We start from the raw sequence: 18,186 nt of genomic DNA on the forward strand, positions 1-18,186 counted from the left end.
ACACCCCCAAAATACCAGGTTCAAATGATTTTTTTTTTTTTTTTTGCGGTATGCGGGCCTCTCACCATTGTGGCCTCTCCTGTTGCGAAGCACAGGCTCTGGACACGCAGGCTCAGCGGCCATGGCTCAGGGCCCAGCCGCTCTGCAGCATGTGGGATCCTCCCGCACCAGGTCACGAACCCATGTCCCCTGCATCAGCAGGTGGACTCTCAACCACTGTGCCACCAGGGAAGCCCTCAAATGATTTTTTTACAGGGTAGTTTTACCAAATTTTCAGAGAACAGATACAAAAACTTCGAGAACAGAAATGGATAAACCTACTCAACTCATTTTACAAAGCTAGTATAATCTTGTACCAAAATAAGACAAGGACAATATAAACCAATCTCACTAGGAATATAGATGCAAAAGTTAAATCCAGGATATGTAACAATTATATAATGAAATTGTGATACAACCAGCAAGGGTGTTTCTTATCAGAAAGTCTATCACCATAACTCATCATATTAATAGATTAAAAACTTTAAAAAACATATCATAATCCCAAAAGATGTAGAAAAAGCACTTTTGAAAATACAGTACTCATTTATAACAAACACTACTAGCAAATTAAGAATAGAAGAGAAATTCCTTAACCTGACAAGGAGCAAATATCAAAAAACTATTGTAAAATCTTACTGTATGGTAGAATTTTAAGTAATATCATTGAAGGAAGGCAAGACATAGATGCCTAATATCACCTGTGTTCTTCTATCCAATACTAATATTGTTCTATCTAATGCAATATGATAAGGAAAAGAAATAAGCCATAAAAGAAGTGAAAATGAAAAGAAAAAAACGGTAAGAATTTAGAAATACTTTGATTGTCCTTATAGAAGATCCAACAGAAGCTACAGATAAATTATCAAAATTTTAACAGTTGGGTCAGTAATATTGAAAAAATGAATGCCACTCACAATAGCAATAAAAACTATAAGACATTAGGAATAAATACAACAAAAGATGTCTAGGACTTATGAAAAGAATTGTTAACATAAAGAAGTGTTAACATAAAAGAAGATCTAAATAGGAAAGACGTCAGCAAGATGGCAGAAGAGCAAGTCTCAGGCCCTCACTCCCCCTTGGAGATACCAAACTTAACAACAATATCAAATTGCCTTTTTGAGAACTCTAGAAACCAATTAAGAGGTTGCAGCATGCAAGGCAAGCACAAAAAGCAGTCATTCCAAAGCAGGATCCAGGCTAAAGGAGCACCTTCCATCATAGGCATCCTAGCCTCATAGCAGAAGAAAAGGAGCTATGACCAAAAAACACACTGGCTCTTAAAGCTTTTCCTGGGAGGTGGTGCATATTACTTCCATTTGCATTTCACTGGCCCAAGCAAGTTACATGGCCCAGACCATAGGGAGATAAGAAAATATTTCAAACAAATAATAAAATCTAGCAAAATGGCTTCTGGAGTCAGGCAGGCTTCAGCTTTACTAGCCAGGTGCTCTTGGGAAATTTCCTTATTCTCTAGAATCTATATACTGGAGATTATAGGGCCTACCTCCCAGTTGTGACAATAAAAATTAAATAACATACTTTTTTAAGAAAAAGAAGATCTAAATAAATGATAAAGTATATCAACTCACAGAAACACTTAATACTATAAAAATGCTAATTGCTACCAAATTAACCTACAAATTCAGAATAATAACAATCAAGATCACAATAAGATTTTTCATGGAACTTAACTAACTATAAAATTCATAGGCGGGACTTCCCTGGTGGTGCAGTGGTTGGGAATCCACCTGCCAATGGAGGGGACAGGGGTTCGAGCCCTGGTCCGGGAAGATCCCACATGCCGCGGAGCAACTAAGCCTGTGCGCCACAACTACTGAGCCTGCACTCTAGAGCCCGGGAGCCACAACTACTGAGCCCACATGCCAGAAATACTGAAGCCCATGTGCGTACAGCCTGTGCTCCACAACAAGAGAAGCCACCACAATAAGAAGCCCACGCACCACAAAGAAGAGTAGCCCCCGCCCGCCTCAACTAGAGAAAGCCCGCGCACAGCAACGAAGACCCAAAGCAGCCAAAAATAAATAAATTTTTTAAAAAATTCATAAGCAAGATAATGGTTTTAAAAACCAAAGGCAGGGCTTCCCTGGTGGCGCAGTGGTTGAGAGTCCGCCTGCCAATGCAGGGGACACGGGTTCGTGCCCCAGTCCGGGAAGATCCTACATGTCGTGGAGCGGCTGGGCCCGTGAGCCGTGGCCGCTGGGCCTGCACGTCTGGAGCTTGTGCTCCGCAGCGGGAGAGGCCACAACAGTGAGAGGCCCGTGTACCGCAAAAAAAAAAAAAACAAAAACAAAAAAACAAAGGCAATTCTGGAAAAAAATAAGGAGGGGGGATTTGCCCTATCATACAACAAGATTAATTCTAAAGCTTTAGGAAATAAGACTCTATGATACCAGCCTAGGGACAGACATGAAGACTAGAGCACCCAGAAACAGATCCAAGCATATATAGAGTCCTAGTTTATGAAAGAATAATAACACAAATTATTGGGGAAAGGAAAAGATTTAAATTAGATTCCTAACTTGTATCATAAATAAACATAAACTCTAGATTAATTATAATTATAATAATAATTAAATATAATTATAAAACTTTAGAACTATTAAAAGAACTATTTAAAAGAATATCATGACTTCAGTGTAAAAAAGAATGGTCTCAAATCAATGATTACAGCTTCCACTTTAAGAAACTAGAAACAGAAAAGCAAAAGAGATCCAAAACAAGCAGAGGAAAGGAAAGAATAAAAGACCAGAGTGAAAATCAATGAAATAGAATACAACAGAAAGAATATGGTTCTAGCGAGACTGATTAAAGAAAGAGAAAGTGAGAAAGTAAGAGAACAGGGCTTCCCTGGTGGCGCAGTGGTTGAAAGTCCGCCTGCCGATGCAGGGGACGCAGGTTCGTGCCCTGGTCCGGGAGGATCCCACATGCCGCGAAGCGGCTGGCCCGTGGGCCATGGCCACTGAGCCTGCATGTCCGGAGCCTGTGCTCCGCAACTGGAGAGGCCACAACAGTGAGAGGCCCACGTACCACAAAAAAAAAAAAAAAAGAGAGAGAACAAATACAAGCCACCAACATCAGGAGTGAGAGAGGTGATATTGCTAGAGACTCTACAAGTGCTGGAAGGATAATAAGGGTATATTATGAACTATTTTATGCCAATAAATTTAACAACGTAGATGAAATGGACAAATTCCTTGAAAGGTACAAACTACCCACACTTACTCAAAAAAACAAAATAACCTGAATAGCCCTATAATTATCAAAGAAATTGAATTTGTAGTTAAAATATTCTCACAAAGGAAAAATCAGGCCTGGATGGCTTCCTCTGATTAATTGTACCAAATATTTAAGGAAGAAATAATACCTTCCACAGAAATTCTTCTAGACAATTGAAGAACAGAGAATACATCCTAACTCATTTTATAAAGTCAGCATTACTCTGATACCAAAATAAGACAAAGTCATTACAAGAAAAGAAAACTACAAATATCTCTTATGAACACAGATGGAAAAATTATTTTTTAAATGTCAGCAAATCAGGCTTCCCTGGTGGTGCAGTGGTTAAGAATCTGCCTGCCAATGCAAGGGACACAGGTTCGAGCCCTGGTCCGGGAAGATTTCACATGCTGTGGAGCAACTAAGCCCGTGCACCACAACTACTGAGCCTGCGCTCTAGAGCCTGCGAGCCACAACTACTGAGCTTGTGAGCCACAACTGCTGAAGCCCATGCACCTAGAGCCCGTGCTCCACAACAAGAGAAGCCACCACAATGAGAAGCCCACATGCCTGCGCGCAGCAACAAAGACCCAACACAGCCAAAACTAAAAATAAACTAAATAAATAATTTATTTAAAAAAAATTTTTAATAAATAAATAAAATGTCAGCAAATCAAATCCAACAATACATAAAAAGGATACATAATGCATCATGGTCAACTGGGATTTATCCCAGAAATGTAAAGTTGGTTTAACATTTGAAAATCAATGTAATTCACCATATTAACAGCCTAAAAAAGAAAAATCATATGATCTTCTCAATAAATGCATAAAAACATTCGATAAAATCCAACATCCATTCCTAATAAAAACTCTCAGCAAGCCAGGACTAAAAGAGAAGCTCCTCAAACCAATAAAGGGCATATTTAAATATTAAAGAAACAAAAGAAGACAAATTCATTTATTTTAACTTCTCTTGATCTTCAGTCAATCTTCTCTTTATAAAATCTTGCCATGTGTTATGCAAATTTAGCAGCAAGAGACTATTTAGAATGTATCAAAAGCGTGAGGGTTAAGTGTGGACTCACAGGATAACCAATGACCTAAGTCCCCAGACTCTTCCCTTACTTCTAAACTTAATATCGGAGACTGAGGTTAGTCTCAGTTTCCTCATCTCTGAAACAGAAATGGTGATAACTTATGTCTGACCTACCTCTCGAGAATTAGGTCATGTCTACAAAACGAGCTCCCAGGAGAAAAAGTGTTAGATAAGTAGTGAGATTTAGAGTTGTTGATCTTGTAAGATAGAAAATTATAATAGATTTAAAATTTTTGACTATGAGAATCTCAGATTTTAAAAATATATATTAAGTCAGACATCCAAGAGTTCACCATTGTGAGTTTTTCACTCAATGTTGAGGAAGCCTGGACACATCAATCTCTCTAATGTATGAAAAGCACAACTCCTGATTTCCATTCCCAACAAATTAACAAAAGGGACAAAACTAAATATTTTTCTTTTTAAATCTCCCTGATGCCATTTTGGAGGCAAAAGCTGAACTATCATAACTATGTAACCATACATCAACAGCAAAACTGTCTTCTCCAATTTCAAGGGTTGGTATTCCTATCTAGTCTTTTGAAGAAAACAAAGGTTGTAAATTTTCTTACTTGGGAAAAATACATGAACATTTTTTTAAATGATTAGCCAAACTGTATTTTAGTAAAGCGTTAAATTCTGTCAATAAACATGGGAGGGCTTCCCTGGTGGCGTAGTGGTTGAGAATCTGCCTGCTAATGCAGGGGACACGGGTTCAAGCCCTGGTCTGGGAAGATCCCACGTGCCACGGAGCAGCTGGGCCCGTGGGCCACAACTACTGAGCCTGCGCGTCTGGAGCCTGTGCTCCGCAGCAAGGGAGGCCGCGACAGTGAGAGGCCCGCGCACCGTGATGAAGAGTGGCCCCCGCTTGCCACAACTAGAGAAAGCCCTTGCACAGAAACAAAGACCCAACACAGCCAAAAATAAAAATAAATAAATTAAAAGAAGGCTCAACATTTTAAATAAATAAATAAATAAATAAAAATAAACATGGGAATGAGGAGATATTTAAAATAAGATTAAAAAACAAGTAAAAATAATATGACTAGGAGAGACAAAAAAACAGTGAAATAAATGAAGACCTATATATATATGGCTTTTTTCATATTCCTCCATCTCATCACTCTCTTCTACCCTTTCTTTTCCTTCTTTTCTTCACTAAAGTAAGGACATGTTAGGAAGTAGCTTCAAGATCTGGGCAAGAAGGACAAGCTAAAACTATCCCATTTCAAATAGATATTTATGATAGAATTAGTTCTACATAAATGGATAACAAATGAATATGTAAATGGATTTCTACATAAATGGATAACTATATGATGCAGAATAGTAGTACATATGTTAATATAAAGGAATGAGAATTTTTAAACACATAAGAATTTATCTATCTTAATGAGCATCATCCTTCAAAGTGCAGAAGATTATTCTAATTGACAGAGGACCTCAAATCAGGTCTGAGGTGTTTTATTCTAATAAGCAATTGGGAGTCATTAAGGGAGGAACATAAAGCTTTGTTTAAATTAATATATAATTTAATAAATAATAATTCTACACTATAAAAGCAAAATTAACCAAAAATTCAATTACATTAGATAATGGAGAAAAGAAAAGGAGAAGCCTCCCCTTTCCCTCAAAAAAAGCCAAAAATTTTAAGCCTGGAGAATTATGAAAATGTTAGTACCACTGAAAGGAATGGAGATTACACAGCAAGTTAGTTTAAGAAAATGAACCCTATTTTAGACATGTTGCACAAGATATTCCAGAGGAACCCTCAAATGGAATAGTCCAATTGACAATCAAAGCTGGAAACACATTAGAGATAGAGACAAAAAAAGTCTCATCAACATAGAAATGATAGTTAAAGCCTTAAAAGTAGAAGATATCTGAAGTAAACGTAGAATAATGATGCAGAATAATAAAGGGAAGAAAGGCATATTGGTGACTGAACTTTAGGGAATATCCTCTGTGTTACCAAAGAAGCACTATGGTACTTATCACACTGTATTTTATTTTCAGAGGTACCTCTCACTATAACTTTCTTGTGGCAAGGTAGGGGTTCAATAAAGGTTTACTGGACAAAAGTTCAAAAGTTAGGTACCAAAGACAAAAGAAAACTTAAAAAGAACATAAACCGTTAGAGAGGTAGAAAAACAGGGAGATTATCTTGGTCATCATTTATTAATCCAGCATAAATAAAACACCCAGAAATATGAGCCTGTTTGTTTAGGAACTGATCTGAAGTGGTCCAGATCCAGAGAAAAAGTACCTTGATACAACTCTGATAGAATAGACTGAAGAGTAAAGAAAACTGAAGCTGGATGGCTCTACAACAGTACAGTTCCCCTAAAGAGAGGGCAGACCTCCTTTTAGGCATTGAAAGAAATCAACTGAGCAATGAAGAGGATGACAGAGCTAACAAACTGAATTCAGAGGCATATTAATTTTGTACAGATATGTAATTCTTTAGCACTGGGAAATCTGATGGTTAATGAATCAGCCACCAGAGACTTCCTGATGAAGTTAATTAAACAGTGTAAAGATTTGTGAATGGACCAATTCAAAGCAGTTTGCTAATAATGTTATAGGAATGCTAAATAAATAACAATAGTAATAAAGGCATAATTAATGGTACATAAGTCAGGGAGCTAAGGAATTCAAATCTTAGTCTTGGACAGTTTCCTTTGTGAGCTTCACTGAGTCATTTTTGTTACTAATTAGTAAGAATAAATAGCATTATTAAGTGGAAGTTAATATCATGAGCCCTAACAGCTAGAGAGAAGACAGGCTAAAGCTGGTTACTAAATGTGATTGACTATGAGCAAATGACTCAATTTTTATTGTGTATTTGATGTGCACTACTTCCTCTTTGTACAAAAGGTTAGCCACCTCCACTTCATCACAAGGATATGAAAATAGACTAAATAAATATGCACAAAATTGCTTTGAGCTTTTAAAATAACAAATTAAAACTAAGTCAACATGACACAAACTGTCTAAAGTTTGTATTAGCATAATAAATAGGTGGTTATTCCATAAACTATACTCAATACCTTCTCCCTAGTATTAACAATGATAATAAAACCATTTCTTTGTACTTACATGGCTTTTCACTTTTTTCAAAGCACTTTCACAAATATTAGTCTAAGAAGCAGCACTATGTATGATCTAACCACTCATTGTGCAGTTTAAGTTTAAGCTGCAGGAAATATTCCTATCTCCTCCCTAGAGTTAATAACATATTCCCTTTTATTTTTATGAATTTTCATTTCTTTCAAAGCACCTTCACACATTTAACTGGAGCAGTGGCATTAAGAATGCCTTTCCACTCTTTGCATCATCTCAATGGCATAATCCAAAAAGGAAGAGAACTAAAGATTGATAAATAGACTAGATGATTTCGAGGCAGTCAACTCATGATTCTTAAAGTTGAATTCAGATTTTCTAAAAGACTTAGAATTGCAGCAAACTCTCCAGGACAGTAAGCTGATTCTCTCTTTCTTCCAGGCATAGGCTTTGGGAGGCAGTATACTTAGATGATTAAGATATCTTAAACATGGTACTAAGGGGAGAAACCAAATCTATCATGTTCACCACTGTAACCCCTCTGTGTCAAGCACAAAGCTCAGCACATAGTAAATGCTCAACAAATCATCATTTTGATTATTACTACAGGGAGAACATTCTACCCAAGCTCCCACAGAACATCTGTTATGGAGCTAAGAACAAAAATTTCTATTTTTTGTTTTATTACTTTTCCTCCACAATTACTGCTTTTAAATGTGTGCACGCCAAGCAGAATCTAAACAAATTAGGACCACAGAGCAAAAAGCTGAGGTTTATTAAGAATCCAGTGTACAGACAGCTGGAAGGTAGATTCAGAGGGCCAAGACAATTTCATAGGTGAAAGGGAATACACCTGATGACCCTTAAATTAACAAGCAAGCACTTTTAAATCCCCATGCTTAAACTAAAAATTACTTCAAATAAGAAGTTTCAAAAGGCAGAATTGTTTCCTATATGTTTATGTCTTTAGTCTTTCATATTGTGAGTTGCAAAAAAATAGTTTCTTCTTTTCTTTGATAAGACCAAGATAAAGGAAGGTACTTTGGCTTATGCAGTAATTGAGTTGCTGGAAATTTGGGTATAAATTAAAATTTTAAATTGATTGTATTTTAAAAAGCATTAAGAAACCCTGCTATTTAAAAAAGTCCAATGGTAATACATTTCACATTTACTTTATAACATTATACCCTTCTAATGTAGCTTTTTGATTGTTTCTATATTTAATATATAGCATATTTTCTTAAAGCAGTGACAAACATAAGTCAAAAAAAACCCACCACAGTTAATTAACTGTACTCCAATATAAAATAAAAAGTTAAAAAAAAAAACACCACAATCTACTTATATTCCAGGTTTAGTTGGGGAAAGTTTCTTTTAAAAAATTGTTTTGTAAAATTTGTAAATTAACCACTCATTAGGAAAAGACAAACCCATTAGATAATATTTACAAGCCATACAACCATAAAAGATAAAAATGAAAGCACAATGGTTCTCAAATCATTTTGGTATCCTTAAAATAATGTATGTATGTCCTTTGGTTTTAGATTATTCTCAAATCAAAGGAAAGAAGAACTTCTAAAACTAAGGTCACTGAAAACTCCTAAACCATAAACCTTGGCATGTGGAAAACAGTATTAATACCAGTCAAAATCTTTTATAGTAAAAGCATTCTCCGTATATTATTTCTTTGAGGTAGATGGGAACAAATACTTTACTAAAAATTGTATTTTACACCTGGGAAAATTCTGCCTGAGGTTGTATAGAGAGTATTCAGAGAAGCTACAGTGACCTAGGCATCTTGTCTTAGGTCTATACAATTTTCCTGTATCTGTACAATTTTATAGATCATCTTTCAGCAGGAATTTCAGATAAATTACAGGATAAACTGCTGCATGGAACATGCAAATATACTAAAAAAGTATTCATTGTTTATCCGAAATTCAAAGTTGAGTGTCCAGTATTTTTATCTGCTAAATCTGACAACTCTATCTTTCAGTATATGTTAAGTTTGTTTCAGAAAATACCAAATTTATTAACAGGAAGAGATTTAATCTTGTGGAAGTTGGGTAATTCTTTACCTTTTAGGAACTTCTTGAGGACCAAACCGCCAAAAATGCTTCCTGCAGAAGCAACTGTAAGAAACAGAATACAAAGAAGTATCATAAATAAAGCAATTCAATGGATTTCATCTAAAGAATCATATGGGAGCCTGAAATCACTGTTTATAGATACAGAACATTAAAAGATGGTCACTAGTAATGAATTCAGTAAAAATGGAGGCACCAAAGAAGTATTATGAGGCTACAACTGTTCAGGGGCAGAATAACTTCTTAGAGATGAGAACCAAATAGCAACTCTTTTTACCTATATTAACACCAGGGCTGTGTCTTTGGATATTACTATTCCTGATAGAAAAGGATCATAGGAAGACCATAGACTGTTGCTAGTAACCAGAGTATATCATGCCAATAACTCATATTCCAGTATGAGATTCAATTAAAATTTTTGGCCTTTCTTTTAACCAATTTACTCTTTAGTAAATTACTCTTTACTAGACTATAAGGTAAGAATTATCTGTACCTAGAGTTCTAAATCTGAACATTCAGGCACTTAGAGCAATAATTCTTCAGGGTAAAAGGGTAAGGGATGAAGCAGGCACCTAAGAGGGGGAAAAGATCAGAATCACCTGGAGGCTTTTTTTTTCCCCAAATAGAACATGCCTTCCCCCAGAGTGATGCGACCCCAGAGTTAAGAATCTAAGAATCACTGCTACAAGAACCAATGGAAATGTGTCTATCCCTCAAGGAATATGTATTCTTCGGGCAGGGAAAAAAGGTTGAGAACCACTGATCTAGGGTGAGAGGCAATACCATTCTCTAAATGTGTGCTGTCCAATACAGTAGCTACTAGCTACATGAGGCTATTTATAAATTTAACTAAATTAAATCAAATGAGAAACTCCATTCCTCAGTCACACTAGCCACATTTCAAGTGTTCAATAGCCAAGTGTGGCTAATGGCTATGGTATTGAACATCATAAAGAACATTTCCATCATCACAAAAAGTTCTATCAGATAGCATTGCTCTAGATCTCCAGATTTTGAATGATTCTGGATAAATGATACATATTTCAAAAGGCTTGAGCCCAGGTAGCATAGAATATTTAACAATCTTTTTTTTTTTAAACTTAGTGTTCCTCACAGGTATACACTGATTCTGACCTAAAGGAGTGGGTGATTGTGATTGGGACAGGGATGGAAGGTGGTAGCAGGCTGACACCAGTGATTAGTGAGGAGCTAGAATATCAACAAGAAACAAACCACAAACTGTATGTCTCAGTGTGTCCATGATGTTTCTCAACTGCATATACCACACTGTTCCCTCTAACAACCTTTCTTAGTTTTAACAAGTATCATATCAACAATTGTTGAAAATGGGTCACTTTGGGTGAACATGTGCAGGGAGAGCAATCATTCTGCCTGCTCCACACCCAACCCAGCCCCAAATTTTCAGCTATGCTTCTAATCTTTCTGTATTAAATAAAGTGCTACCCTTCAAATGCAAAGATGACAGAACACATATTTTTAAAGCAACAGCATTCCCCCAAATTCTCTTTATAGAACAGAAGATGATTTTTAAAAAAGCTACGAGGTCAAGTATGTTTGGGAAATGCTATATACTACAGCCCATTTTTAAAGATTCACAGTCCGTGCTTGCATATTAAAGGTTCTGAGGATCTAAAGTAACAAAACTCATTTGATTTTAACCCACATTCCTCAAGTTTAGATGACTGCATAACTCCTTTCTCATAATTTATATAAACATCCTGTAGCACACATTTTGGGAAACACTGCAGTAATATTTGTTAAAGCCTTCAACAATTACTGATAGGAAAAACTATTGGGCTGGCAAAAAATTTCCTCAGCTTTTAAGTAAAAATAACAGACATTTTTCATTTTTACCAAGAACTTTATTGAACAACGTATTCACCGTTTTGTTCCACTACCTTCTGCCACTTTTCAGGCAACTTCATAATTCCATCTTCCCAAAACTTTTTATCTTTTTGAGCAAAGAACTGGGCCAGGTGCCTTTCACAGTCTTCAAGGGAATTGAAATTTCCATTAAGAGAATTCTGTAAAGACCGAAATAAATGGAAATCTGAACGTGCAATGTCTGGTGAATACAACGGATGAATCCGAACTTCCCAGCTAAGCTGTACAGTTTTCACCTGGTCATCAAAGAAACATGCGGTCTTGCGTTATCCTGATGGAAGATTATGCATTTTCTGTTGACTAATTCCAGACGCTTTTCAGAGTGCTGCTTTCAGTTGGTCTAACTGGGAGCAGTACTTGTTGGAATTAATCGTTTGGTTTTCTGGAAGGAGCTCATAATATAGGACTCCCTTCCAATCCCACCATATACACAACATCACCTTCTTTGTATGAAGACCAGCCTTTGGTGTGGTTGATGGTTGTTCATTTCGCTTGCCCCACAATCTCTTCCATTCCACATTATTGTACAGTACCCACTTTTCATCTCCTGTCACAGTTTTAAAAATGGAACGTAACATTCGTTACGTTTAAGTAGAGAATCACATGCGGAAATACGGTCAAGGTTTTTTTCGCTTAACTTATGTGGAACCCAAACATCAATGCAATTAACATAACCAAGCTGGTGCAAAAGATTTTCTTTTTAATTTATTTTTGGCTGCGTTGGGTCTTAGTTGCTGCGTGCGGGCTTATTGCGTGGCTTCTCTTGTTGCAGAGCATGGGCTCTCTGCACGCGGGCTTCAGTAGTTGCAGCACATGGGCCCTAGAGTGCGTGGGCTCAGTAGTTGCGGCTCGCGGGCTCTAGAATGCAGATTCAGTAGTTGTGTGTGGCGCACGAGCTTAGTTGCTCAGTGGCATGTGGGATCTTCCCGGACCAGGGATCAAATTCATGTCCCCTGCATTGGCAGGCGGATTCTTAACCACTGCACCGCCAGGGAAGTCCTGCAAATGACTTTCAACACTTGATTTGGATATTTTGAGTATGTCGGCTATCTCCCGTGTACTATAACGTTGATTGTTCTCAATTAATGTCTCGATTTGATCCCTATCAACTTCAACAGGTCTGCCCAACCGTGGAGCATCGTCCAGTGAGAAACCTCCAGCACGAAACTTTGCAAACCACTTTTGACACATTCAATCAGTCACAGCACCTTCTCCATACACTGCACAAATATTTTTTTTGCGTTTCAGTTGTGTTTTTACCTTTCTTGAAATAATAAAGCATAATATGCTGAAAATGTTGCTTTTTTCTTCCATCTTCGATATTAAAATGGCTACACAAAAATTCACCAATTTTCATAAGTTTTTTTAAAATGCACGCTGATATGACAGCTGTCACAATACAATCTAACAAAATTGTTTTGAATGAAGTTAAACACAACTAAACACTACTAGAGCCATCTTACAGAAAAAAACAAACAAACCTTTTGGCCAACCTAATATATAGTCATCTCTCAGCCTCTCATAGATGGATCATTCCAGCAACAAAATTTTCTGGTTTGTTGTGAGTTGCATTTTGTGCCTCTAAAAGAGATTTTGAAGAACTAAGGTCCATTACTTGTGAATATGACATTACGTGGAAATAGGGTCTTCATAAATGTCATCAAGATGAAGTCATACTGGGTTAGAGTGGCCCTAAATCCAACTGGTGTCCTTATAAGAAGGCCATGTGAAGACACAAACACAAGGGAGGACATTACATGTAGACAGAGACAGAGATTGGAGCAATACATCTACAAGTCAAGAAACACCAAGAAACACCAAGAAACACCAAGGGCTTGCTGGCAACTACCAGAAGCTAGGAGAGAGATAAGGAAAAGATTTCTCCTTCAGAGCCTCCAGAAAGAACCAACGCTGCTGAGAACTTGATTGTGGGTTTCTGGCCTTCATAACTGTGAGAGAATAAATTTACTTTGTTTTAAGCCACCTGGTTTGCGATACTTTGTTACAGCAGCCCCAGGTTTAGTTCCCAGCCCTAGCCCAATGACACCAATCCACACGTTCAGGTAAAGATGACAGATTGAACATACACATCTACTTTTACTCCCTCTGGAAATCTCAATAAAATGGAAAAGGAGTATTTTTTAAAGGAATAAACCCACAAAGATAGAGAATAAGAGAGAAAGATGATTATAATAAAATTATAGAAACAGAAAAGCAGAAGGACTAGTGGGAAAGGATTTCAGACTCAAGACCTGAAAAATTGAATTATAAGCCAAAAAAGGGAAAGGTGAAGAAACAATACCAATTATACAACAAAGACTCAAAAATGGCAGTATTAGGAACCTCTGGAAGTAGGAGTGGGAGCCAAAATAAGGAGAGTCAGCTGAAAAAATGAATTTAAGAAGTAGTCAGATCTTTAGATTCCCTTCTCCACTCAGCCTTCTAAGGACTGGCCCTCCCTAACCTTGGTGAGGGGTTGGGGAGAGGTTATTCTTTGAAAAGATAGAAGCATGGGTCTCTGGGCTGGGAACTAAAGTTGTACTAAAAACAAACGGATTGAGTGAACATAAACATTGAATACTAAGATACAACCCCCCCACACTCCTCCCACCCCAATCCCTCAATCCCAGAATGCTGGCAATCTGGCTTTTTATCCACCTGGTGAAAGACTCTGAACATATGCATAGAAAAATCTAGAAGAATATATATTGAATATTAATAATTATCTCAAGAGGTGAGATTACTGAAGAGTCTCATTTTCCATAATATGTTTCTGTAATGTTATGTTTCATGACAAGCACGTATTGCCTATCCTCCTGTCAAAAAAATAATAAAAATAATAAAGAGACAATAAGCAGAAGAGAAAGGCCCCTTATACTAGACGGGCTGAAGAGGTCCATTAGGCTCAAAATGTCTACGGAATTCAGTTTCTTGCCAAAAGCTATTGTGGCTCAAGTCCCTTTCTTTGAGTGAAATCAACCCTGCCACCTTGAGCACAGTTTACTGGATCAGAATCAATGCACAAGCTAAGAGAACCATATGCAGACCAATATCACCCTAGCCATGTAACTAACCACCTCTCTCACGAATGGTGGGAATTCTGTCCAATCAGAGTGGAGTTCATGCGGAGTAACAGCAAACCAAACTATCATACCCCTCTTGAGGATGTTTACTGCTAGGTAAACAAAGAGAAGACAGGTCATTCCAGTTCAGGTGAGAAAATGTCTTGTAGAGCCTAAAGTACTATCCAGTCTCAACTGGGACTCAGGGTGACTCCTCTAAGGCTGATGGGACAACTTCATTCCAAAGTATTCTTCAATAAACACACACACACACACACACACACACACACACACACAAAACAGTCAGACAAAAAAGTTATCACTTCACAAGGTCAAGAAAATTAATTGTGTCAGGGCCACTCAATGCATCAGCTTTCCAAGAGTACAGGCAAAAATGATGAAACAGTAAGAGCCAAATGGAAGAGATATATATTTTCAAATTAACTGCAAGTTAGGATTATCAAAGTATACACCATTCATCATTTAATTTCTTTTTTTGTGTGTGTGGCTCTTTTCCAGCTACCTAAAGGCTGGACATGAACGAAAGAGGATACAAAATTCAATGTAATATAATTTAGCTATGAAAAAGGAAGTTAAAACCAAGAGCAGGAGTTAGATTGTTTCTGAGCAATCTAAACTTAAACCAGTAAAATAAATAATCCTTTGATAAGTCATCCTACTCACCTTTCCTGTATGACAGATTTGTAAATCTATCACCAGATACTTATTTCATAATCACTTAAGTTTAATTATGGAACAACTCTGGAGTAATAACATAATAAAACATTATGACTAATTGAAAATTTTAAATAAACTATAACATAAATCATGACAAAACAAAGAAATCAATATTTTTTTTTCTTCCTCCACTTACTAGTTGTTACACAATGAAGAGTATTTGCCTGGTGCTTAGAATTTAATGCTTCTATGGAAATCACCAGCTCTCCTTCTAGCAATGCTCCCTTTGATATTCTTGCTGTTTCACACCTCCAGTGAATAATTAAATATTTCAGTATCTGAAAAGGGCACAATTCAAAGAAAACATAACCTTCTTTAAAAAATCGTGGTAATAATAAACTTGTATGACACAGTTAAATTAATAATTCTCATTTCCAAAAACTAATATTCTTGCTTGCAAAATGTCAGATTTACAATTGTTAAGAACAAAGCATTGTGTCTAAACAGAAGAAACAGCTAGGTGAGTGACTTAAAAAAGGAGACAGAGAAATTCAACACAACGTCCAAGACAGGAAATGGAGACAAAAAATTGTTTTATTCAAAGGATAAGTTCATCTGGAAATAATAATTTGAAAAAAATAAGTGGGAGTTTGTTTTTCCTGTTTTATTTTTTTTCTCCCTAAATAAAAGCCAACATGAAGATTATGAATAAGAATAGCATCTGCAGGGGCTTCCCTGGTCGCGCAGTGGTTGAGAGTCCGCCTGCTGATGCAGGGGACACGGGTTCGTGCCCCGGTCCGGGAAGATCCCACATGCCGTGGAGCGGCTGGGCCCGTGAGCCATGGCCGCTGGGCCTGCGCGTCCGGAGCCTGTGCTCCGCAACGGGAGAGGCCACAGCAGGGAGAGGCCCGCGTACCGCAAAAAAAATAGCATCTGCTTGTGAATCACCTTTACCTTTTATTAAACCAACACTTCTGAGCGTCAGAATACTAGTTAAGAGCACTGGCTCCAGAAGCAGATGCCTGGGTTTGAATCCCTGATGAGCCAAACACTAGCATGTGACCTTGTGCAAATTACTTAACTTCTCTGTACCTCAGCTTCCTCATTTATAAACATGAGGACAAATCTACCACATATAGCAGCTGCTGAACGTAAACAAAACAATATGTGCAAAATGTTTAACACAGTGCCTGGTATATAGTAAATGCTTAATAAATGTTAGCTATTATTTCTAACAAATTCATCTGCACACAATATTTTAAGTTTAACAGGTCTCCACGATATCTTGGCAAAACATTCAATCTTGATGAGACAATTTTAAAATAAAATATATTGTATTTAATTTCCATTACTATTAATGAAAGTAGACTCTCACTTCCACACTGAGGTACCATAGCGAAAATTATTACCCTCCACCCCCCACCTTTCTTTTTAAAGGCAGGGAGATCCCAGCATGAGAACTTGGGAACTAAGATCCCAATTTGTCCCAGTTTGTAAGAAAGGTTCCCAGGCACTTCTACAGTCTAACACTTTCCTTCACACATCCTCTGACTTACTGTGCTCCCTCTGTTCAGATTTTCCCTCAGTTTCTTTATCCGTAATGAGAGAGCAGTTGGGAAGAGAACATCAGCCTGTGAGTCTGTGAGTCAGAAGCTCTGGGTTCTATGCTAGGTTCTGTCATCTGTAAAATCTAAACCTCCAACTCTCTCTGATAACAAAGAAGGCAGGAAGCCTGGGAGAACTCGAGGTGCCTTCAGGTCAACCCCTTGTGGCCTCTGGTCCTATTTCACCCGTCTAGTAGTTACGTACTACTAGTTAATCTAATACGAGGCCAGTAGTGAAGAATTCAATCACGTAAGGCTATAAAAACGCTGTCATGAATGAACAAAGGTGGCAAGTCGGGGCCAGGTGTTCAGTCCCACCCCCCAGAGCATCTCTGGCGCGTGGTGTGTTCCGAACTGGGTGAGTGAGGCCTCCGAACCTCAGCCTCTCATCAGGCAGCTGCTCTGGGACCTGACCCAGGAATCCCCTCCAAACCTCGGTTGACCCGCAGGCCGGATACGGCTTTCCCCCGCTCCCACTTTGCACCGAATGGCCCCGACTTCCCCCCAGGTCGCCCACCCCTGCTTTCTGCTCACTCTCCCCGGCACGGGCGGGTCCTCCTGGGCTGCCATCCAGGCTCGAACCTGGGCGTCCGCTGAGGTTTGGCAAACACTTGAGCTGCCTGAGCCTCGGTTTTCTCAGCTGTCAGGTGGGGGCGGCACCAGCGCTCAGAGGACGGCCATGCCACCCACTGACTAAATTCTCCTCACTGAGCACCCCACGGGCTTTACTGCCCAGATGCTCCCACGCCCCACTTCTCCTCTGCTCCTCACAACCCCGCGAGGGACACGCTGACTTTCACCGAATCCTATCATTCCCGAACCTTCCTTCTCCCCCTCAGGCAAAGCCAGACCCCTCTGCCCAAACTTCGCGGCCACCTCACAGGGCCCGTCTCCTCAGACTGTCCTCCTTCGCTTTCACTCCCTTCCCGGCATCACCTCGCAGACGGCCACGGCCGTCCCCTCCATTCCGCGCGGCGAGCAGTAGCGACGACCAATCGCTGGGCGCCCGCCAGGGATTCGACCTCCGCCCGCGCCCACGCCCACGCCCACGCCCGCGCCCACGCCTGGCCGCGCGACGCCGCCCCTTCCCGCCCGCGCGCGAGAGAGCCCCGCCCACCGGTTCGCCGCGCCTGCGCACTCAGCGCCGCCCCGCCCCCCTGCGGCGAGCCGCCAGGACCTGCTAGGAGTGGTCCGGAGGGTACCCGCTGTAGCGGAGGTCCGTGGGCCGGCCTGCGGGGATGGGGAGAGCCCACGGGTGGCAACCGAGGCTGCAGGCGAGCAAGAATGAGGGCAGGCCACCACTCCTCCCTTCCTCCAGAAAGAACTTTCCCACGGTCCCAGCGCGAGGTGCAGCCCTCAGCTCTTTGCCTCCGCCGGTAGAGGGGCTGCCGGTGCCGGAAGCGAGA

General features: G+C 39.2%; 1 protein-coding gene across 1 annotated transcript in view; it reads right to left on the reverse strand.

The window, feature by feature from the left end:
* The window catches only part of TOP6BL (TOP6B like initiator of meiotic double strand breaks), a 98,213-nt gene extending 80,379 nt beyond the window's left edge, over positions 1-17,834 (reverse strand). The window contains exons 1-3 of the mRNA XM_082628279.1: positions 17,717-17,834; positions 15,373-15,514; positions 9,523-9,576 (exon numbers count right to left, since the gene is read on the reverse strand). Of these exons, the coding sequence (XP_082484405.1) occupies positions 9,523-9,576; positions 15,373-15,514; positions 17,717-17,746 (226 nt within the window). The 5' untranslated portion in view covers positions 17,747-17,834. The remainder of the gene's footprint in view (positions 1-9,522; positions 9,577-15,372; positions 15,515-17,716) is intronic.
* Positions 17,835-18,186: the final 352 nt, after the last annotated feature.

Source organism: Mesoplodon mirus (assembly GCF_964341445.2).
Source record: "Mesoplodon mirus genome assembly, chromosome: 7".
In the NCBI taxonomy this organism is placed as follows: domain Eukaryota; kingdom Metazoa; phylum Chordata; class Mammalia; order Artiodactyla; family Ziphiidae; genus Mesoplodon; species Mesoplodon mirus.